Below are 24307 nucleotides of genomic sequence, written 5' to 3'. Positions count from 1 at the left end.
GAGAGCATCTGGGTTTCCAGGCACCTTCTGCCCCATAGGGAAGGGCAGGCAGAGTCTTTGCATCACTGCCAGATGACATGGGAACTCCTCTTCCCAGCACAGGACACCTGGGCTGGGGAACCCCTCTCCCTCTTCTGGGGGGGATATTTGTCACCAAGGTTTCTCCACCCCCCTGGCACTCAACCTCTTTCTGTGGGTTTGGGGTCAGCCCGTTTCGCGTCTTCACCCATCCTACCAGTCTCAACATGGCCTCATCTTTATATCCTTAGTTATAGTGGTTCTGTTTAGCTAGTGTTCAGATGAATCTTGAAGTTGATTGTTCTTTAATTTATTTGTAATTTTGGTGTGATCCTGAGATGCAGTTAGTGTTTATCTAATCCACCATCATCACTGACAGACCGATAGGTGTATGCTTTTTTAAAAAACACTGTCAAACGATTTTCCAAAGAGGTTGTACCATTTTACATTCCCATGAACAGTATATGATAGTTACAGTTTCTCTGCATCCTCACCAACACTTTTGTTTTTGTCTAGGTGAGGTGCTCGATGTGGTTTTCATTTGTATTTTTCTAGTGACTAATGATTTTGAACATTTTTTTTTAATTAAATTTATTGGGGTGACAATTGTTAGTAAATTTACATAGATTTCAGGTGTACAATTCTGTATTACATCGTCTATAAATCCCATTGTGTGTTCACCACCCAGAGTCAGTTCTCCTTCCATCACCATATATTTGATCCCCCTTACCCTCATCACCCACCCCCCACCCCCTTACCCTCTGGTAACCACTAAATTATTGTCTGTGTCTATGAGTTTTTGTTTCTCATTTGTTTGTCTTGTTCTTTTTGGTTTATATACCACATATCAGTGAAATCATAGGGTTCTCTGCTTTTTCTGTCTGACTTATTTCACTTAGCATTATACTCTCAAGATCCATCCATGTTGTCACAAATGCTCCTATATCATCTTTCCTTAACGCCGAATAGTATTCCATTGTGTATATGTACCACAACTTCTTTATTCATTCATCTATCGAAGGACATTTTGGTTGTTTCCATGTCTTGGCCACCGTAAACAAAGCTGCAATGAACATTGGAGCACATGTGTCTCTATAGAGAAATGCTTTTATATTTTTGGGGTAGATACCCAGGAGAGCGATTGCTGGGTCATATGGTAATTCTATTCGTAATTTCTTGAGGAACCTCCACACTGCCTTCCATAGCGGCTGCACCAGTCTGCATTCCCACCAACAGTGTATGAGAGGATTTTGAACATTTTTTAATGTGCTTATTTGCTGTGCATGCATCTTTTTGGGAAACTGCAAGCTTTTTGTCCTTTTTTGTTTTTTATTTTATTATTTAAAATTTTTCTAAAGATTTTATTGGGGAAGAACAGGACTTTATTGGGGAACAGTCCGTACTTCCAGGACTTGATTTTTTTCCCCCAAGTCAAGTTGTTGCCCTTTCAGTCTCAGTTGTGGAGGGTGCCATTCAGCTTCAAGTTGTCCTTTCAGTCTTAGTTGTGGAGGGCGCAGCTCAGCTCCAGGTCCAGTTGCCATTGCTAGTTGCAGGGGCGCAACCCACCATCCCTTGGAGGGAGTCGAACTGGCAACCTTGCGGTTGAGAGGACGCACTCCACCCAACTGAGCCATCCAGGAGCTCAGTGGCAGCTCAGCTCAAGGTGCCGTGTTCAATCTTTGTTGCAGGGGGTGGAGCCCACCATCCCTTGTGGGACTCGAGGAATTGAACTGGCAACCTGTGGTTGAGAGCCCACTGGCCCATGTGCGAATCGAACCGGCAGCCTTCGGAGTTAGGAGCATGGAGCTCTAACCGCGTGAGCCATTGGGCTGGCCGGCTTAGGGTAGTGTTTTTGTCTTAGCAATATTAATTCTTCTGATTCATGAACACAGGACATCTTTCCTTTAATTTATGTTTTCTTTAATTTCTTTCAGAAAAGTAGTTTTCGTTGTAGAAGGCTTTCATCTCCTTGGTTATATTTATTCCTAAGTATATTATTCTTTCTGATGCTATATAAATGAAATTGTTTCCTTAATTTCCTTCTCAAATTATTCATAGGAATACAATGGATTTTTTTGTGTTGGGGTTTTTTTCACCCTACCACTTGCCTGAATTCATTTATTTGTTCTAATAGTTTACTGTGGTTGTGTATTCTCTCAGATTTTCTACATATAAGATCACCTTATCTGTGAACAGAGATAATTTAATGTATTCCTTTTATTTCTTTTCTACCCTAATTGCTCTGGCTAGAAGTTCTGATACTGTGTTGAATAGAAAGTAGCTATCCTTGTCTTGTTCTTGAACTTAAAGGAAAAGCTTTCAGTCTTCCACCATTGAGTATGATAAAAGCCGTGGGTTTTTCCATATGTGGCCTTTATCATGTTGAGAATGTTTCCCTCTGTTCTTAGTTTGTGGAATTTTGTTTTTTTACATGAAAGGGTGTTGAATTTTGTCAATGCTTTCACTTTGGCTGATATCCAGAATCCAGGTAGGTGGATGAGAACTAATTGATGGCATCCAGCTTCCCAAGAAATGGGGTCAGATGTTGCTGGGGCAAGGCTTTGGGACTCTGACCAGGTGAGTGAAGACAAAAGCAGGGCTTGACTAACCGTGACCCTCTAAAGTGTCACACAGACTGGGCTCGGTGCTCAGGTAGGAAGTCATAAAAATGCAACATAGACATTACTGGAATTCCCAAGGCTCACCCTCAGGCACGTCAAATCCAATGTGAAAGGACAAGCCAGAACCCCACAGAGAAGTGTGGTCAAGGCTGCTGATAAACTTCAGCTGCAATCAGGAAGTGAGATGGGTCTGGCCTACAGGTGAACGGCACCAGTGGTTCCAGCTGTGGCGTCACGTTATAATAAAATGACTAGAGAAGAATCTTTCATCTTGATCTTATCCCATAGTCTTTGAGAGTATTCTGCTCATTGATTTTTATTTTAGTTTTAAAAATGTTTGTGGGCCAGCTCAGTGGCTCAGTGATGATTGGAGCGCTGTGCTCCTAAGCAGAGGTTGCGGGTTCGATTTCCACCTGGGCCAGTGAGCTGCGCCCTCTACAGCTAAGATTGTGAACAACAGCTCTTCCTGGAGCTGGGCCCTGTGAGCTGACGAGTGCCGCCCTGGGCTACCATGTGCTGCCATGAATGGCCGGAGGCCAGCGTGAGTGGCCGGCAGTGGGCGAGAGCTTCTGTGAGCCGCTGACCTTCGACCTACTGCCTTGGCGGGGGAGGGTAAGCGCAAGGCTCATAACACCAGCATGGGCCAGGGAGCTGTATCCAACACAACTAGACTGCGAAACAATGGCTTGAACCGGAGTACAAGGGGGATGAGGCGGGAAAAGGGGGGAAAATGTTTGAATACTTTTAGATATTCATCTGACTTCTTAATATAAACCTATCAGAACATGGCCAATTAGGAACCTCTTGTTGTAGGTGTCCACACTGCCTTGCCCCCCGCCCATCTGATCCCTTTGCTCGCTTCTGTCAAGAATGTGGCTCACCTGTCCCACCCATATTTGGCTGTCGTCTCCCACCCCCAGAAGGAGCTCAGGTGAGCAGCAGAATCCTTAAAATATTTTTTTATTGGTTTATCTGATCTTTATTTGCAGCAGTAGCACAGTACCTGGCACACACAAAGTATAAACGTAAATACTTGTTGAAAAAATTACTGGCAGATTAATTTCTTATTATCCAGACACCTATTTAGGAATGAAAAAAACTTGTTTGCAACGCCATTTCTTTTCTGTGGACTTGCGGAGGTACAGGCTCAGAAAGAGACTGAAATCTTATTGTTTTAATGATGCGTGCGTGGGTAAATACATATTTTCTATTTACATAATATTTCTGTTCATAACCTGGATACAATAAGGAAATATATTCTAGAAATAAATGACAAAAAGTACTAATTACAGGTCTATATATATCCATAAGATACATCATTCTGTCCAAAAAAGCTATTTATATATAGCTACATATAAGATCATCATATCTGTGAACAGAGATCATTTAACTTCTGTTAAATAGGGTATAGATTGATCAGTGTATCTAAATTAAAAAATTTTGGCTAAGGGAGATAGTAATTGATATTATCGTACCACTAAATTTGTAGTTAGTTAGAAAACACACATGGCTTACTAAAAATTAAAACCTTCATCAAAATGTGTCATCTCTTATGCACATGATGCTTTGTTTTTTTTAAACTGGAGTTTATATGAAATAAAAGGATCTGGGAAGTTGAGTGAAAAAATGATCATTTAAAAAAGATAGTCATTAAGAAAATATCACTAATTCAGTGAGTTCAAAGTCCAGAGTTTTAAAATTGAGTTATGACTTAAAGCTAGGGGTCAGATACTAAATGGATATGTTGTTCGTTTAATTTACTTCTATGATATATTTTGAACTCCTTGAAGATAATACAGCAAATAAAGTATGAACGGTCTCATTGGTTTGAGTTTTCCCTGCTTATATTCTTTGGTGCAATATCAAAATTAGTTTTTACCTGCCAGAAAACAGATTTTCAGAACTTTCTTTGTTTTTACAGAGAGAAAGGGTTATCAGAGATTATAAATATTTAAAATGATGAACTTTGAAACATCGATACTGGCCCCAAATTATATTTATTAATATTTTATAATGTATAAACAGCTTTGTAATTTAAATTATTTACCGAGTATTTATTGTGTTCTGCTCTCAGCTGAGTTTCTGGAATTCAGAGGGTCAAATTGTACTCCTAGGATCTTAGACTCAAGACACTGAGAGTCTCCTTAGAGAGAGGCAAAGGTTCAAATCCACCTTTCATTGCCCTGCTTTGTAATCCTTTAAACATTTCTCCTTCACCAGCTGGCTTGATATTCATTTCTGCCAGTAGAGGGACACTGCTGTGGAAGGACACTGCAGAAGAATAGGCGTGGCATCTCTTCCGTGGTCTGGGATGCTTTCCTCTTTTTTTGTTCCGATGGTGCTCAGCTAGCTTGCAGGATACCTAGTTGTCCTGAACCCCAGTGAATCTCAGTGGCATCCCATGAACAGCTCTCAGCGAGTCACACTGGCACCTCAGCCAGTTTCCCAGATAGTCTCAGTGTCCTACTGGTCGGTTTCCCAATAAGTTTCAGCAGCGGCAACAGCCCTGCATGTGGTTTCCCAGCATGTTCTGCCAGTTCCCCTGAAAGTGACCCCTCATGAGTTTCATAGGACCCTAGTGGGTGGCTTTTCCCTTGCCAGTTCTGGTCTGTGTTGCCCCAGTGAACTTTGCTACCCTCCAGTGGGTGATGCCACACCCCGTGTCATAAGTGCATCTTCCAAATTCGATCCTCTTTGAGTTCTCTGCCTCAGTCATGGAGGCAGTGGCTCTGCCCTATAGTGGGTATTTCTACATTCTTTAGAGCTTGCTTTACCCATTGGTAGTTAATGCTTTGTTACTAGTTACTAATTATTTCTATTAAACTTTCCCTGTTCAAATTACTGTGTGATTTCTGTTTCCTGACTGGACTCTCACTTATACAGAATTGGTACCAGGAGTGGCCCCAGGAAATAGACCTGCAAAGATGAGGTCTTGGAAATGTCTTGGTCTTTCCCTTTGCTCAAGAGCAGTGTGAGCTCCTTGCTAATGGGAAACAGCATGCTAGTAATCTATAGCATGAAGTGGCACCACAACTAATCAAGCTGTGGAGAAGTGCCACCTGAAGCAAGTGTCCTGAGTAGCCAGGTAGCTGCACCCTTGACTGTTAATGGCAGCAAAGCTGACTACAAGGACCATGGTGTGGGGTGGATTCTCCTGGGTACATAGGAGCATTCACAGAAACTGACAAGCTCAGGACCTTTAAGTCCTAGTGTGAGAACCAGAGCTCCCATGACTGTCCTAAAATTATATTATAAAATTATATTATAACCAGGGTTACACTGCTGAAACCAAACACAAAATTTAATTGTATATGTTGATGAGTTATAACATCAGCTGAATTTACCTTATTACCAAGTTTCTTTTGTGGTGGGACATTAAGTGGGGGAAAAAGAGATCCTGAAACTTGGAATGGCGATCTCGGGTTGAACCCAGATGAAACCGACAGTCTTGAACCCCTAACTCACTCTGAGCCTCTTTGCCCGTGGATGGAGCTTGCCCTCCTGTCTGATACTGGCCTTCTTTTGCTTGACATCTCTGTGATAACCTCACCTGAGCAGTGCATTGAAAGTTATTCTCCTCGAGACCCATCACAAGTAACCTGTGACGTTCCAAGCCCGCTGTTGAGGGACCGATGCACACTGTGATCAGGAGAAAATAGCTTCCACATGACAACAGGAGCCCAGTTTTGCTAATATGTATTGGCAGTGTCTTGATGAACAGGTATAGGAGTGGATTTTAAATGAAGGCAGATTATAACACGAAATTGGCCAAATTCATTGATATGTGTACACATTCTATAGATCCTAGATATTAGCTAACACGGCTGGAGGTGGCTCTGACTGCTCTTTTGGTGAGCTGACTAAAACTTGGATCCAGTAGTGGCCTGTGTGTAGTAAGACTAAGATATCAGAACCTCCTTGACATCATGTGGGGGAAGATAGGAATGTTGGAGTAGCTCTATCGTGTGTGCCCTATACCCCCCAACTCTCACCTACATTTCGCAAGAAGGCCCAGAATACTTCCTTCACTAAGGCACCGTTGGATTCATTAGTGAAAGGAATACCTGCATCCTTGAAAAGTTCTGTGTCTGCTTTCCTTTGTAGGCCAGACGTGATCATGGGGGATGCTGCCATGAGATGGGCTCCCTGATTTCAGTGGGGCTAATAGGGTCCAGAATAGCAGAGGTCAAGTGACAGCATTAACTGCCAAAGACAAAAAGTGGGCAAATCTACTGTAAAGGGCAGCAGTGACGTCAGTAATCAGAACCTGATCATATAGTTCATAGAAATGAAATAGATGTATTTCTTGCATGGTTTATATAACGAACACACAAACAAAAAACACTAGGTCTTACAGCCAGAAAGCTGATTTGAGTCATCACAATGGAACATCTGAGTCTGTCACCTAGTTTTCAGATCTAAGTGAAGTCACACACCCAGAGCTCCTTGATTGAAGGAGACTGGGTCTCAACCATAAATTTTTCTCAAAGCCTTTTCCAAAAGGAACCTGTTGCCGTCACTAGAGTGACTATGCACTGTGGAAAAGGTAATGCCCCGAACTTTGGGGGATTACCAGATACTGGCTCTGAAATGATGCTAATTCTTGGAGATCCAAAATACCACTGTTGTCCACCAGTAAAAGCTGAGGCTTAGAGTGATCAGATGCTGGATGGAGTCTTACCAGAAGTCTGATTCATAGTTTTTGCTACATGTGTTTTGTTGATTTGTTGTTATTTTCGTATACACTTATAATTGCTGTATCTTCCTACTTTATTGACTGTTTTATCATCACAAAATAGCTCTTCGTATCTAGTAATATTTCTTGTTTTAAAGTCTTTTTTTCCTGATATCACTTCAGTTGTCTTTTGTTACTATTTGCATTATATATCTTTTTCTATACTTTTACTTTCAACCTATTTGTATCTTTGAGCCTAGAGCATGTTCTTTATTGTGAACTCAGGTTATCATCTACTGTGACAGGATTTCCTTTACCAAAGGCATGTCTGTTAGCAATTTCTCTCTGTTTTTGTTTATCTTAGAATGTTTATTTTGCCTTCATTTTTTTTTATTGGGGAAGGCGAACAGGACTTTATTGGGGAACAGTGTGTACTTCCAGGACTCTTTTCCAAGTCAAGTTGTTGTCCTTTCAATCTTAGTTGTGGAGGGTGCCCTTCAGCTTCAAGTTGTTGTCCTTTCAGTCTTAGTTGTGGAGGGCGCAGCTCAGCTCCAGGTCCAGTTGCCATTGCTAGTTGCAGGGGGCGCAGCCCACCATCCCTTGCAGGAGTCGAACCGGCAACCTTGTGGTTGAGAGGACACTCTCCAACCAGTTGAGCAATCCAGGAGCTCAGCGGCAGCTCAACTCAAGGTGCCCTGTTCATTCTTAGTTGCAGGGGGTGGAGCCCACCATCCCTTGCTGGATTCGAGGAGTTGAACCGGCAGCCTTGTGGTTGAGAGCCCACTGGCCCAAGTGGGAATCGAACTGGCAGCCTTCAGAGTTATGAACACAGAGCTCCAACTGTCTGAGCACCGGGCCGGCCCTTTTACCTTCACTTTTGAAGGGCAGTTGTACAGAATTGTTTGTCAGTTATTTTTAATTTCAGCCCCTTGAACATGTTATTTTACTGCCTCCATAGTTTTGATGTATATCATAAATAGTTTTTCTCTTGCTGCTCTCAAGATTTTCTTTTTGTCTTTAACATTTAATAGTTTGACAATAATGGGTCTAAGTGTGGACCTCTTTGTGTTTATCTTTCTTGAGAATGATAGAGTTTCTTTGACTTGTAGATTATTATTTTTTTTCAAATGTGAGAAGTTTTGGGCCATTATTGTTTCAAATTCTTTTTCTTCCCCTTTCCCTTTTTACTCCCCTCTGGGACTGCCATACATGTATTTTGTATTTTGGGTGTTTCCTCACAGGTCTTGATGGTCTGTTTATTTTCTTCAATCTTTTATCTCTTTGTTTTTCAGATTGGAAAATTTATATTGAACTATATTTAAGTTCACTGATTCTTTCTCCTATGATCTCTGATCTGCTGTTGAGTTCTTCTGGCAATCTTTAAAATTTTAATTACTTTACTTTTCAACTCCAGGTTTTGGCTTGGTTCTTTTAGAATAATTTCTATCTCTTTATTGAGGTTCCCTATTTTTCTGATCATTGTTATCATGATTTATTTAATTTTTTAAACATTGTTTCCTTTAGTTTTTTGAACATTTTTATAATAGCTTTTTTGAAATCTTTGTCTGCTAAATTCAATGTCTCAGGATACTCAAAAACCATTTCTATTAACTGTATTTTTTCCCCTTGAGTATGTATGAGTTGCACGTTGTGGATTTTTTTGTGGGGGGTAGTGGGCTATGTCTCAATGTTTTTAAATTTTGGACATTTTAGATAACATATTGTAATAACTCTGGATTTTGACTTTTCTCCTTGTGTTCTTGTTTTGTTGTTTGCTTGGATTAAATCTTCATGTCTGTTTCTCCTGCAGTTTCTCCTTCAATTTCTGGCCAATAATATCAGGGTTTTTTCCCCTTATTTTTACTTATAAGTCTGGGATTACCCCTGGGTGTGCATATCTTAGTGAGTGCATAACTGAAGATTGGCCAGAAGTTGTGTTCAAATAAGTAAGACTTTCACTTTCTGTTGATAGAGTTATGTGTGGGTGTAGAACATTCAAACTTCAGGCTGTCTTGAAGTCTGACCCAGCTTGTACTTTTTGCTGAGCTCTCTGTCTCTTTTTTTAAAAAATTTAATTGGGGAATATTGGGGAACAGTGTGTTTCTCCAGGGCCCATCAGCTCCAAGTCATTGTCCTTCAATCTAGTTGTGGAGGGTGAAGCCCAGCTCCAAGTCCAGTTGCCATTTTCAGTCTTTAGTTGCAGGGAGCGCAGCCCACCATCTCATGTGGGAATTGAACTGGCAACCTTGTTGTTGAGAGCTTCCGTTCTAACCAACTGAGCCATTTGGCCGACCCTCTGGAAGATCAGCGGCAGCTCACTGGCCCATGTGGGAATTGAACCGGCAACCCTGTTGTTCAGAGTTCGCACTCTAACCAACTGAGCCATCCAGCTGCCCCTATGCTGAGCTCTCTTGAATCTCCATGTGCCGTCAGGAATGTGTGGGTGGCTTGTGCTCACTCTGGCTTATGCTGCACATGCACATAACCTCCAGTCAACTAAGAGTACTTGGAGTGTTTATCTAGTCCTTTGTAGTTGACTTACTATATATCGTTGAACTGAGGACATGTGGAGTATTTATCTAGTCCCCTATAGTTGACTTATTATATATCATTGAATTTAATTCCCTGTTAAATTCCTGGCTACTTGCTGGTCCATTGATTGCCCCAAACAGGACCACAGTCTCAAGACAGTGGAGCCACTGGCCCTCCCTGTGTACTTGTCACTGAGATAGTCACCTTAGAAATTCTCCAAATTAAGTGAGCCATGTTCATCAGCAGTCACAAGGCTTCTGATTTTTACAGCCGGCTCTGCCCTGGTGGAGCTACCATGCTAATAAAGCTAGAGAAGAATGGGAGTGGTCTCATGCTAGAACCATACATACTTGTGTTCTTATTTGAAGTTCAGTTCTTTTCAGTTTGTTGCCTGTCTTTGGCTGACTTTCAGAGCCTGAAATGATTGTTTTTTGGACAGTTTTATCCAACTTTATAATTGCTTTTTGGGGAGAGGATGGTCAACTTCCTCACTCCATCATGGAGGAAGTTTTTTTATTCCTTTTTTTTTTTTGCACCTCTGTTTTCTACAATAATCATGTTTTTACACTTAATAGGAAACGATAAGAATAAAAGTAATTATTTAAAGATTATTTTTGCAAAAGCAAGCTAAATCTTACATTCTAAGGTCTACTTACGCCTTCCATTTTTAGATCCCAAGACAAACTTGACCTTTTTCTTTGTGCAGATGGACTTATGTGTAGAATGTGGAAGCTTGGTGCCCATGAACACTCCAGTCTGTGTGGTATGTGAGTCTCCTCTTGCTCTACAGTTGAAACCACAGGCCAGCCTCCATTTGAAGGTAATGAAATGTGATTTTATAAAAACATGAATAAAGTATATAGAAAGTAATGTTTGAACAATTAAATGTCTTTCTTCAGCTTATGGAATTGGCTAACAATTGATAAGCTAATATCTGTGAACAAAATCCACTCTAATTTTTGGAAAGGCATGCTGCCCCAGAGTTTAACTTGCCAATTGGATCTATAATGTTAAGAGAAATACATAAAAATATCCTGAATGTGGATGGAGGACAAATTGCACTAAAGCTAACTTAGACAATTTTTTAGTTCTATATTTAAAATTGATCATTGCAATTAATATTGAATTTAATCTTGTCCTTAATGTGGCTTCATGCTTTCATTTGCTTTATTCATTTATGGTTCCCTATTATGTAGAAAAGAATGATTAGAACTATTAATAGTCACATGGATGAAAAAATTAAGCATCACTGCATACATTCAAAAAATTTTCTAGATAAATGATATATTGTAAAAAAAATTTTGGTAGAATTAATGAATACACAATTGTATCTTTTCTCCATTTCTTAGTGCACAGGCCTATTCACCTACTCTTTAATCTCAAGTAAAGATCACTAGAGAATAAAATAGATTTAATAGAGAATTTGGAGGATAAAAAAGGAAGAATTTATTAACAATAAGGGAAATTTGTGGACTTAATATAAAATTAGAACTGTAACGCTCCTAAAATGACCACGTGGATTTTATATGGGCAAATGTATTGAATTTTATGAGAGAAAAGATGTCGACTTTCCTTCCACTTCCAAGCTTCCCTTCATTGTGCAAGGTTCCAAAGTGTCCCAGGCTAGATAAGCCTTCAGAAATGAGATTTTGAAGCACTGCTGGGCCAAAGTCAGGTAGATGTAAATTTATTGCTCTTTTTGTTAGGTGACTATTTTCAATCTTAAAAAACTTTAAAAGTTACCTCAGGAAGCCACCAAACAGCCCTGGAAGCTTGTCTCTGGACTTCTTATAATGAGAGTTCCAATTTCTCTCTTATTCAAGCCACTGTTATTTTGGATGTTTTGTTAATCACAGCAGAACCTATTCTTACTAATACATTCCCAGGGTATTTGAAGAGATATCATCCAAACTCTTTGAACTATTCTGGAAGAATAAGGGTGAGTGTTGGTTATGAGCCAAGTTCAATATGTATCAGGCCACCTTCAGCATTTGAAATCCAGAGTTCTTCCCATTTGGTGGAAAGGAAGGGAAGTAAAAGGTCTAAGTAAGTAATTGTTTTCTTCAATTATGGATCCTATATTGAGAATAAACACAGGACTTCTATAGTGATTAGTAGCATTAAATCCAGAAGTGATCCCTTTTTAAAGCAGAATTTTTATGAGAGAGAGATGATCACTTGCAATTTATTTCTACTCTATTTATGGGCCAAAGTCAGAACATGTACTTCATAATGAGGAAACCAGCTAAGAATTCAAAGATGAAATTGGGAAATTCAAGCCTGTTTAACTTCTGATGTTGAGTTTTCAAAGGGAATTACGAATTTGAAATTACTGTGTAAACAAGGTTTAACGTTAGCTAAATATTCCTGGAACTGGTTCAGCTTCCATAAAGGGTTCTCTGAAATGTTAATTTTTCTCAAGATCACAGGAAATAATGATTTAGGGTATTGCCTTTATCATTTTATCCAGAACTGAGAATCTCGTGATTATTTCTATTGGCACCATGTTTTTCCCTGGTGTTTTGTTTGTTTTAGCATTGGATTGTTATGATTTACTATCACTTTTAATGAAGACATATCTTCAACAAGTGTGTATCTTATACTATTAATAATGAAGCACTTAATTGTTTCACTTTTACCAAAACATTTGAATCACTTTTGATACTCCCTCTTCTTTTGTTTTGGTTGGAAAGTTAACCATACACACAGTATATTCTGCACCCTAAGAATTTTGAAGACATTTAAACTCCCAGCAGTGCCAAGATGGCATAAGGATTGGTGTGAGCCTGAGAAAGTTTCTGGCCACCCACTTTATGGTCCCCACAAGAGGGAGGATTGGTGGGGGAGGGATCTGAGGAAGGAGTGAGGCCTCGAGGCAGGCCTCCAGTAGTCATAGGCATTTGGGCATTGCCCCGGGCATCCTTCACCATGGTGTAGCCATGAGCATTCCTTCAGGTTCACCCAGTTTTTCTGGGTTCTGTCTTATACCTCCAGTGCAAGACCTCAGGTACTAGAGGGGCTTTTTCAAAGGTGCCTTTTGATGTGACGTTTCCCAGCATGTTGCTACCTGAACCACTCTGCACACTGCAGTCCCTGGGCTCTGACCCCTGGACCTACTGCTCCAGTGCCTGATCTAATGACCTGGGCTTCTGCTTGCCGTGGTATAGGTGGCAGTCATGGTGGTGGGGTATCGCGTCCAGCTCAACACGGGCAGTGAAGGTACAAGAAGGGATGGCTTGGGTTAAGTTTTTAAGAAAGAAATATACAGACATTTAATGTAGTTTAAATCTCAGAAGGCCAGGGGTCTCACAGTTCTGAAAGACTGGAGCTCAGAATAAAGCTGACTGGAGGTTTTTATTGATAAGTATACAAGGGAGTAGTAGTGTTTTTCTGGCATTGTCTGTGGGACTCATTTATCACATTATAGAAATAACCCAAACCAATTATGTTGATCTTCAAACTGCTGAAGCAGAAAGTCCTTGAGGTGAGGCATGCAACTCCTTTAAGGGACATATATCACATGTTGAAATTGTTTCACAGGGCTGAGCAGAGAGAGCTTAATCTTATCACTCTCAAGACTTTTCTCACAATTAGGTGAGAGGGGAAAGCTAGAGTCAGCAGCGGCTTTTTCCAGGCAGAGGGAAGGGGAGACAAGGCCCCTTCCCAGATCTTTCTAAGGCAGCTCATTGGGGGTCTCCACAGGGTTCTGCCTGGCTTGAGTTGTTCCCCCCATCCCCCGTGGGGAATCTTACTCGTCATTGGCTGCAATCCCTCTTTTGGAGACTAGATAGAGAGACATGAGGTGTAAAACACTGAGATAAGTAATGTCCCAAAAAGGCACAGTCTCACAGACTTTTCTTTCTACAAGGAAAGACATGGGGGAACAGTCTGCTAGGCTGCTGGGTGACAACAGTGGGGAAGCACAGAGGAGAGGAAGTCAGTAACTCTTAACAGGGACCAGGGCCAGGGATAGCTTTGAAGAAGGAGGTATCATCTGAATGGATATTGTGTAGGAATATGCATTTACCAGATGGGGAAGGGGTGGGCCAAAGAGAAGTCATTTATGGGTATGTGTTTTTGTGTGAGGTGGGACTTGCCAGGAAAATGCACCGAGACTGGAAACTGCAGGGTGTGCTTCAAAACTTAGCAAGCAGTTTGGTTTTGCAGAGCTAAATGCTGGGGAGCAGTGGGTTGTGGAAGATGGTGCCTTCTCTATTGTCCCCAGCTTGATTTTCTTCTGCTAGGCCCTGAAGTGTTGAAAGCAGGAACAGATTTTAATCACACTTGATTTTTAGAGAGACTTTTATCACCATAACATCTGATCCTGGAAAGTCAGTGTTGCTGCTTCTACTCACAAAAGGACACCTGTTTGGAAATCCTGGGCTGAAATTCTTCATCCCAGTGACTTTCTCAGATATTACGAGGGGGATAGATTTTCAGAAAATGTCCTCTCAGGAATATCTGTCAGTAGTTGTCAATGTTGAGGAATTTTGCTCTATCATATTTTTTTTTTACCTGCCCTGATTAAAAGATACAGTAACAGGAGTTTCTTCTTTTACCCTCTGGCAAAGGTGTCTGTGTTTCGGAATAAGAGAGGATTTTATACTTTTCTAAATTCTCCAATTTTTGAAACAAGTGAAATAGTCCACAGATATATAAAGAAGTGCATAATTTTCCACCCACTCCTATTTCTACTCCCCTGAAATAACCAATAATAGCAGTTTAATAGGTGTCTTTCTATGTATTTTTCTAGATGCACAGAAACGTATTCATATATATTCACACATTTAGAGTTTGTTTTGTTTTTTAAACAAATATATCACACTGGCCATTTTCAAAAGCTGAAAACTAATAGCATCTCCCTTGTCACCAAAACGCACGAATTCTCCTTTAGTGATAGATTTTCAGTTTCCTTTGGACTTTAACTGGTGACATATGGTATTACCTCCAGAACTCTAGTCATATATGGGGTTCCTCAAATCTCAGAGGCTTAGGACTGGGATTCTCTGAAAACAATCTGATTACTCATACAACTGAGGCATAGTTACCTCCTATGAGACCCCAGCCTCTTGCACATGATTTGGGCTAAATTTAAAGCCATTGTAACCACAGCTCTCAAGCAGAACTTCGACGTGGCATTTTACAAAATGAACTTTGAGATTAAGTTTGCAATGACCTACTAGTTTGTTTCCAACATTCTTCATTTCATTTTGTTAATTAAAGCTTATCATTTGGGAGATTAGAAAATTGCTTTCATCTTCCATGTATTTTGTCAGTAAAAGTTTTACCTAGTGACTAACTTGCATTCACTAAATTGCCTAGAACCATTCAACTAGATAGCTTGCTAATGCTGTGGATGAGATGGCAGTTGAGGGTATTGACTTCTTTTTTAAAGTCCTTGTCATTGATATTTCTCATCCTCATTAAGGCAGGCTGATTTGTGGCCTCAGTCCCAAATCATTCCTATGAATATATATTAATCTGTGAGTGTAGTGATTATGATATAAAAGTATTTATCTGTGTGTTTCATGATCACTGCTCTTTAAGGAAGTGAGCCAAGGCATGGTGTCAAGAAGCCATCACAAAAACCACTAGAGAAACCTGGTGTCTAAGGTTGGACCCAATGCAGTAAGATAGACCACCAATATGACTGTTTCAGTAGTGTCTTAGAAGAGATAAGACAGGGAAAGGGTTTTATTTTATAGGGTTTTAGTGCTGCAGTTGGGTGATTTTAAAGAGAATTTGACAAGAGTAGACCCTTACATAAACTGTGGGCTTTGGGGCATAATGATGTGTTGGTGTAAGTTCACAGGTTGTAACAAATGTATCACTTTGGTGTGGAATGTAATTGTGGGGAAGGTTGTATGTGTGTGGGAACAGGTAGTTTCCCTATATTTACTCCCTATATAATTTCTGCTTAGTTTTGATGTGACCCTAAAACAGCTCTGCAAAATAAAGTTTATTAATTTAAAAAATTTAAAAAGAGAGTTTTGCAAGGTGGGTTGGGATTGGGTAGAGTTATGACATGTTAATTTTTAAAATATTTTATTTATTTATTTTAATAAAAATTGTGTATATTTAAGGTAATGATGTTTTGATATTCATATACATAGTGAAATGATTACTACAGTCAAGCTAACATATCCATCTTTGTATACTGGAAATTTGCTAAGAGTAGATTTCAGGTGCTGTCACCACCACCCTCCGACACACACATGTACACAGTAACTATGTGTGGTCCAGTAAGTTGAGGGTCTTGAGGTAAGCTGTTGGACCTAATAAGTAAGCAGTCTTACTTGGTTTACAGTGTTTTCTTTCTAGAATAAGTGTTTCCTGCAGCAAACAGCTAGATTATTTTGGTTTGATCTCAATATTTTTTAACACAGGGACAGGAAATTTGTTTCACTTCTCAGTGGGTTTCACCAGATCATTTCTGAGGAACATCTTTAGAAAGATCTCAACCCTAAATCTCACAGAAAAACTCTGGCAATTGTAGATTACGTGTGGACACTTTGAGCCACTTTGAAGAAAGGTAAAACCAGGGAGTGTCAGGACCCAGTGAGAGCAAGTCTGTGATTACCTGCCATTTTGAAGAGCAGTCAGTGCACTTTAGAAGTTTTATGGGTTGGGAACTGGGATTTCCCTTAGTTGGTTCAACTTACTAGGAAGACCTTGGAGTCTTCTACTGAAGTGGAGTTAACCAGAGTTGGAAAGGCTGAGCTTCATAGGCCTACCTAGTAGCATTGGAACTAAAACCTCAGGAGTTGGGCTTTTAAAATTTTTTCTTGATCATCTTCTTTATCTGTACCAGCTTTAAAACACACTATATGAGTTTCAGTCCTGAAACCTGTAGAACACAGGTGCTAAAGTAGAAAGGAATGTTTGAGTGTCACCGGTCATTAACAATTGAAAGCGATAGTATCATGATAGTGTAGAGTAGTCCAGTGACTAACCCTCTGATAACCGTACTCTAGTTAGACTACTTTCACCATCATTTCTTTCTTTCTCTCTGTATTGCAACTTATCCCCAGGTTCCTGACTTGGAAAGACGCACTTACCATTCATTTTCTAAGGCAGTCTTTCCACTTTGCCATTTCTAGGTGACAAACTACAGAACAAACCTAAATTGATATTTAACATCAAGCTGCCTGGGGTAAACCCCAGTCCGAAGATTAGATTACTTATAAAAACATAGATAAGCTTTTGCTGGTCTTAGGCCTTTTGTTTATTGTTCAAGCCAAGAGATTGAGAGCCTACTGACTGTCACTTTTTCCACACTTAAAAATTTAATAACTCACACATAATCAGTGCAAAATATTTAATTTGTTTTCCCAAGATCAAACAAATACTCTTTTTCAATTTTTTTTGAGGGGGTTGTTTCTTTTAAAATTACATTCATTTGGCATTATTTATGTTGTAATACTTCCTAAATCAAATCAATTGCAGGGTCTGGGTGTTAAAGTAGGATCTGTAGCTGGCTGATTGACTGAAAAGACTGTGTTTGATGATTTCTTTGCACAGTTCTTTGCCCAGAGGAACATGTATTTCTTATTTCCTGTTTTCAAGGAGAAACTGATCTGCCGTACCTGTGGCACAGGGAATCCTGCTCACCTTAAATACTGTGTTACCTGTGAGAGGTCGCTGCCTTCACCACAAGAAGTAGGTTGATTGCATGTGCCAGTCCTATACTGAGTGGCTGCTAAATGTTCAATGTTATTGATAATGAATAAATGTAATCTGCAGAATGGAGGAAGTAGGAAGAGGCAGAGAGACTGAAAGAAACTTTTTTTAAAGAAGCTTTTCATAGTAAAGAAAGCCGCATTTCTAAATGTGGAGAGAACGTTATATTGGACCTAATAAGTAAGCAACAAAAAGTGGTTACCTAATAAGTAACCAATAAAAAATTGTTTTCAAAGTCTAAACTTCAAGGGGATTCAATAAAATTTGTTACTTACAATTTTGTTGAGTAACTTTACATGGAAGCCTGGAGCAGCCAGTGGGAAAATGGACGCATTCATATTTCATGTACAGTCAGGTATGTCTTCATTGACTATGCCATGCGGTTTTTTGAAATTGAGTGCACTATGGGCGCTCAATTTCTGGTATTCCTACCACCCAATTTTGAGTGTTTAAAGTGAAGGCATAGGAGTATGTGCAGTTTATATAGCAAGAATGGGTTCTGTTTAGATGATCTGTGTTATGTTTATAAAATGTTTCTGATGAAGAGGAGGCTTTAAAAATTACTTCCAGGTGACTCTTGACCTAACAATACTAAAAAATTACTTCTATGTGACTCCTGGCATAACAAAACCAAAAAGAACTCAGCATTTACTAGCCAACTTAGAAGAAAAAAATCTTGCTTCTTTGGGGCCATTTTACACACACACACACACACACACACACACAAATATAATAAATATAAATATGTATATTGGGGGGGTTTGTTCTCATCTTATGGAGATTCCTTGGGAAACTGGACAGGTGGGTAGTAATTACTGGTAGTATCAAATGGGGGAGTATTTAGTTGCTGGTGGTGTTGAAACAAAACACCACAAATTGAGTGGCTTAAACAACAGAAATTTATTATCTCACAGTTCTGGAGGCAAGCAGTACAAAATCAAGGTGTTGGCAGGGCCACGCCCTCTCTGAAGCTCTAAGGAAGGTACTGTTCCATGCCCCTCCTAGCTTCTGGTAGCTTCCAGCTTCCCTTGGCCTGTAGATGCATCACTCCAGTCACATGGCTGCCTCCTCCCTGTATGTGTTCACATCATCTTCTCTCTGTGTGTGCCTGTATCTAGTCCAGATTTCTCTTTTTTATAAAAACGCTAATGATATTGGATTAAGACCTGCCATAATGACCTCATTTTAACTTGTTTACCTCTGTAAAGATCCTATATCCAAATAAGGGCATATTCTGAGGTACTGGGAGCATGAGGGCTGGAGAGGCAGCTCCCTCCCAGAGAGATGTGCTGGCAGAAGCCATTGTTCCTTTGTTGAGCCCTCCCCCAACCCAATATACAAAGGCAGATGGCTGCTGTATCTGAGTCTCCATTAACCATTTGCTCTGCCCTGCTGATTCCTTGAGACCCTGCCCAACCCAACTTGCAGGCCCACTCAAGCAGCTTCCAACATACAAATGGCCTGTTTTGGCTCATACTCTGCATTTTACTATAATCTCCCAAAAGTTCACAAACCCTAGACGAGTAGCATCTGGCCTTGGCGTGCCCCATACCTCTTGCTAAGCAGCCCTGAGCCCAGCACTAGTAGCAGGTGGCCTCAGTTCCCAACTAAGCCTCTCCCAGGCACCTCTAAGACAAGCACAAGTGGCAACCATCACTTTGTGCTCATACCAAGTGGCCCCAGGCAGGGCACAGGGAGTAGCTCATCTTGGACTGCAGCAGGGCCCATCTCAAGAAGCTCCAGAACCAACACACTCAGCAGACAGCTTCAGATAACACCAGAGCACTACCCAACCACCTCCACAAAGGAGAAACTCAAAGGGAAGACCAGGAAGGCAGCAGAGCCCTACTAAAGTGAATCCTGCTGCTTAGGGTCAGTCCCTGCACAGCAGCTCTTCCACTGGAATCACATCCAATCCTCACAACCAATCAGTCTGCTGGTCAGTTCCGCCCACTGATGTTCAAACAGCAACCAAGGCTCAACTACAACAGGAAGGCACACACAATCCACACAAGGGATACATCTGGAGCACCTGGTTCAGGTGACCAGGGAGACTGTGCCACTGGGCCCCACAGGACACCTACTATATAAGGCCACTCTACTAAGTCCTGGAGACATAGTAGTTTTACCTAATACATAGAAACAAAAACAAGGAGACAGCCCAAATGGGGAGAAAAATAAACATGCCCCAAATGAAAGAACAGAACAAAGCTCCAGAAAGATAACTAAAAATAATGGACACAAGCAATCTACCAGATGCAGAGTTCACAACACTGGTTATAAAGATGCTCAGTGATATCGGTGATATCAGTGAGACCTTTAACAAAGAGATAGAAAACAAAAATAAGAAAGCAAAAAAACAAAGAACCAGTCAGAAATGAATAGTATAATAAATGACATAAAGGATACATTAGAGGGAATCAATAGTAGATTAGATGAAGCAGAGGATCAAATTAGCAATTTAGAAGATAAGATAGCAGAAAACACCCAATCAGAGCAGCAAAAAGAAAAAAATAACAACAAAAAAAGGATAGTTTAAGGGGCCTCATTTTTTTTAAAATTAAATTTATTGGAGTGACAATGGTTAGTAAAATTACATAGGTTTCAAGTGTACAACAATAAGTGTCTATAATACATCATCTATATATCACATTGTATGTTCACCACCTAGAGTCAGTTCTCTTTCCATCACCAAAGGGGCCTCATTCTAAATGATAGCTTCGCTGGGTAGAGTAATCTTGATCATAGGTCCTTGCTTTTCATCACTTTGAATATTTCGTGTCAATCCCTTCTGGCCTGCAAAGTTTCTGTTAGAAATCAGCTGACATTGTTATGGACACTGGCTTGTAGATAACTAACTGCTTTTCTCTTACTGCTTTCAAGATTCTCTTTTTGTGTTTAAACTTTGGCTTTTAAATTATGACATATCTTGCTGTGGGCCTCTTTGGGTTCATCTTGTTTGGGACTCTCTGTGCTTCTTGAGCTTGTATGTCTATTTTCTTCACCAGGTTAGGGAAGTTTTCCATCTTTTTTTCTTGAAATAAATTACTCAAAAAAGCTATCATTTAGAATTGAAGGACAAATAAAGAGCTTCCCAGACAAGAAAAAGCTAAAGGAGTTTATCAACACCAAACCAGTATTACAAGAAATGCTAAAGGGAATTCCAGAAGAAGAAGAAAGAAGAAGGAGGAGGAAGAAGAGGAGGATGAGGAGGAGGAGGAAGAGGAGAAGAGGGAAAAGGGAAGGGAGAAGGGGGAAACGGGAGAGGGGAAGGGGAGGAGGAGGATAAAAAATATGATGGAAAAAGAAATACATAGATATCTACAATTACTTTAAATGTAAATGGATTAAGTGCTCCAATCAAAAGACGCCAATCAAAAGGCTCCAATCAAAAGTTAGGTGGCTGAATGGATAAGAAAACAAAACCCTTACATCTGCTGCCTACAAGAGACTCACTTGAGATCGAAAGACAAACACAGACTAAAAGTAAAGGGATGGAAAAAGACATTTCATGAAAATTGAAACCAACAAGCAGAAAATCTGGAGTAGCAAGACTTAAACCAGATAAAATTGACTTTAAAACAAAGACTATAACGAGACAAAGAAGGACCCAGTAAACCCACTTCTAGGTATTTATTTGAAGAAACCCAAAACACTACTTCGAAGGGACATGTACATTCATATGTTCATTGCAGCATTATTTACAATAGCTAAGATATGGAGGCAACCTGGGTGTCCATCAATGGAAGAACAGTTAAAGAAGAGGTGGTACATATATACAACAGAATATTACTCACCATAAAAAAGAATGAAATCTTGCCATCTGCAACAACATGGATGGACCTAGAAGGTATTGGGCTGAGTGGAGTAAGTCAGAGAAAGACAAGTGCCATATGATTTCACTTATATGTGGAATCTAAAGAACAAAATTAATGAACAAACAAATTCGTAATAGAACATTTTTAAGGTCGCCAGATGGGAGAGGAGTTGGGGGGAACTGGTGAGAAAAGGGAAGGGATTAAGAAGTGAAAATTGGCAGTTACAAAATAGTCATGGGGATGTAAAGTACAGCATAAAGAGTATAGTCAATAATACTGTAATAACTATGTGTAGTGTCGGATGAGTACTAGATCTATCACTATATCACTATGTTGCTTACTTGAAACTAATACAATATTGTATGTCAACTGTAATTGAAAAATGAAAAGTACTTAAAAACAATTATATGATATATAAAGAATTAGGAAGAAAAAGCAAAAATGATAAAAACTAGGTTTTTTTCTTTGTATTTACACAGTTATTTATCATTTCTGAAGTTCTTTACCCTTATCTGAGGATCCAAGTTCCTCTCCAGTGTCATTTCCTTCAAAGAGAAGGAAATCTTTATCATTTCTTATAGTGCAGGTCTACTGGCAGTGAATTATCTACTTTTTTTTTTTTAGTCCAAAAATGTCTTTTTTTGGCCTTCATTTTCAAAGGGTCTTTTCAATGGATATATAACTCTGGGTTGACTTTCTTTCAGAACTTTAAGGATGTTCTACTGTCTCCATGGTTTCTGATCAGAAGTCAGAGGCATTTCGTTCTAGTTCATTCTAGGCAGTACATTCCTCAAACTAGTCATGTATTTTATTGCCTGCTAAATCAAAACAACTACAGCAACAGAAATCCAGCACTTATCAGAGAATATTAACAGAATCCAGAATAACCACAACTTAACATTTATAATGCCAGGGTACAATCTAAAATTCCTCAAGATACTTAAAAACCAAGAAAACTGTGTTTTTTTGGGGGGCGGAGGGAGAGGGAGTAGAGACCAGAGCAAAAAATCTTGTTTCTGTTCAGATATTTCATCTTTGGCTGAGCTGCTTTGACTATTTTGTGCATGTGTTGTTCATGGGTCAATAAGAGATGTGAGTGCACAGAATTTGGGTAGCTCCTCTGTCTTTTTTCTTTCTGGGAGCTCCCTACCTCTTCAGTAGCCAAACATTACCCAGCTTCTGGTTCTCCTAGTCAGAAATAATGCCCCTTTCCCACCACTTCATATACACTATGTGGACTGCCTTTAGCCCTAGGCTAAAATGGAACTAACTTTGTGTATCACCCTTCCTCTTACGTGTTCTTGCTACAAGTGTCTATCTGCTTCTGTTCCTATATGTATTATGAGTAGATTTTATAGTTTCTGTGTGGAAGTCATTTGGTATGGTCTTATTCCACCATGACCAGAGGAAAATCTGTATAGTTTTTTTAAAAGATGATTTCTGTTACATAATACGTGTTTCTTTTTCAGAACTGAGACTAAAACTATGCTAATGAGCTGGGAAATTTGATGAGAAAACCCATCTTTTCCCAAATCAAATCTGTTGCAATTTTAGAGTAGTCTTTTTTGATTGTTATTTGATTATCTCTATGACTTAACATAGCTGCAGACTTTATGTCACTCTCCTATTATGAAATTGCACTTTATAATTTTCCAAGGCACTAGGGAGAAAAAATAGTGAGATTGGGAAAGCATAAAAAAAGAGAAATGTGGTACTTGGGAGTTATTGAAGTGATCTTGGTGATAGATTTATGTAAATTGCCGGGCAAAAGATTTATTTTCTCATTTTGGACTTCTCATATAAATAGTAAAATAATTTAATTGATTGTATTAATTTGCAGTGATATAGTTGTTTCTAGATCTCACCTATCAACAAAACTGTTTCAGGAACAATTGCAAAATTGAATTTGTTTTCATAATTGTATTTTTGTCTGAATGGTATGTCAGAATTTAGAGATCACAATGAAAGTATCGTTGAAGTGCCATTGAAGTAACAATCCATGTTCCATTTGATAGCTTTATGTCTTTTCTTTGTTTAGCAGCATTAATATGAATGGGGTAAGATTACTTTTCTTTCTTTAAAGCAATGTTATATAAAAAAAAACATCAAAATCCTATTTTAACAGTAGGATAAATTGAAATTTAAGTCTGAAGCCAAAGTGTGTAAGGGGTTTCTCTTTAGATTTATCCCAAGAAGTCGCCCCTAGTTGCACAGAAATGGGGTGAGGATAAGTATACACGAAGACAGATCTTTCTCAGTCTCTGTGGATGTTGGGGGCTGATGTGGCCTCTTTCTGGAGAGATGTCTGTTCTAAGATAACATCAGTCTTTGAGGGAAAGTTGTCCTTAGAAAACATTTTTCCTAGTGTGCTCATTGGTAGTATTATACATGTATGACATATAATATATGACAGTACATATATTTAGTTATCAATTGAATCAATTATTCATTCATTCAGTAACTACTTGACTGATTTCCATATGCCAGTATACCAGATACTGTGCTAGTGGGGAAGAAATGTGAAATGATAGCCATTTTCCTTAAAGAAATCAGGATCTAGTGGAAAGCAAGACGAAAAGGGAAGGAAGCTGGCATATGGAGTATGACCCTGTGCTAAGCATTCGTACATACTTAATTGCCATTGACCATCTCAAATTCCCCTACAGACCTGTGAGGAAACTGTTGTATTGGATGCATGAAGTCATGGATAAAAGCCATGGCCTGGGTTCAAATCTTGTGCCGTACCCTTTCTGTGCCTCAGTTTCCCTCTCTGTAAAACCTAAGGGTACAGGGGCAGTGTTCAGAACAGAGCCTGCACATGGTAGTTGATCACATACCCATCTCTTACTAGCCAATAGTAAGTAAGTAGGAACAAAGATTCTAATCCAGGTCTACCTAACAAAGTGTCAGAAATTCTCACAAAACAATTCTATCTCCTCCTCAAAATCAAACAATTATTCTCA

General features: G+C 39.6%; 1 protein-coding gene across 3 annotated transcripts in view; it reads left to right on the top strand.

Annotated features, from left to right (window-relative positions):
• Window positions 1–24307, top strand: part of DZANK1 (double zinc ribbon and ankyrin repeat domains 1) — an 88890-nt gene that overhangs the window by 27450 nt on the left and 37133 nt on the right. For all 3 annotated transcript variants that reach the window (XM_081033316.1, XM_081033318.1, XM_081033317.1), the window contains exons 8-10: window positions 3453–3570; window positions 10553–10666; window positions 17413–17505. In XM_081033316.1, the coding sequence (XP_080889442.1) occupies window positions 3453–3570; window positions 10553–10666; window positions 17413–17505 (325 nt within the window). The remainder of the gene's footprint in view (window positions 1–3452; window positions 3571–10552; window positions 10667–17412; window positions 17506–24307) is intronic.

Source organism: Rhinolophus hipposideros, assembly GCF_964194185.1.
Source record: "Rhinolophus hipposideros genome assembly, chromosome: 22".
Lineage (NCBI taxonomy): Eukaryota > Metazoa > Chordata > Mammalia > Chiroptera > Rhinolophidae > Rhinolophus > Rhinolophus hipposideros.
This window is presented reverse-complemented; position numbering and strand designations above follow the sequence as displayed.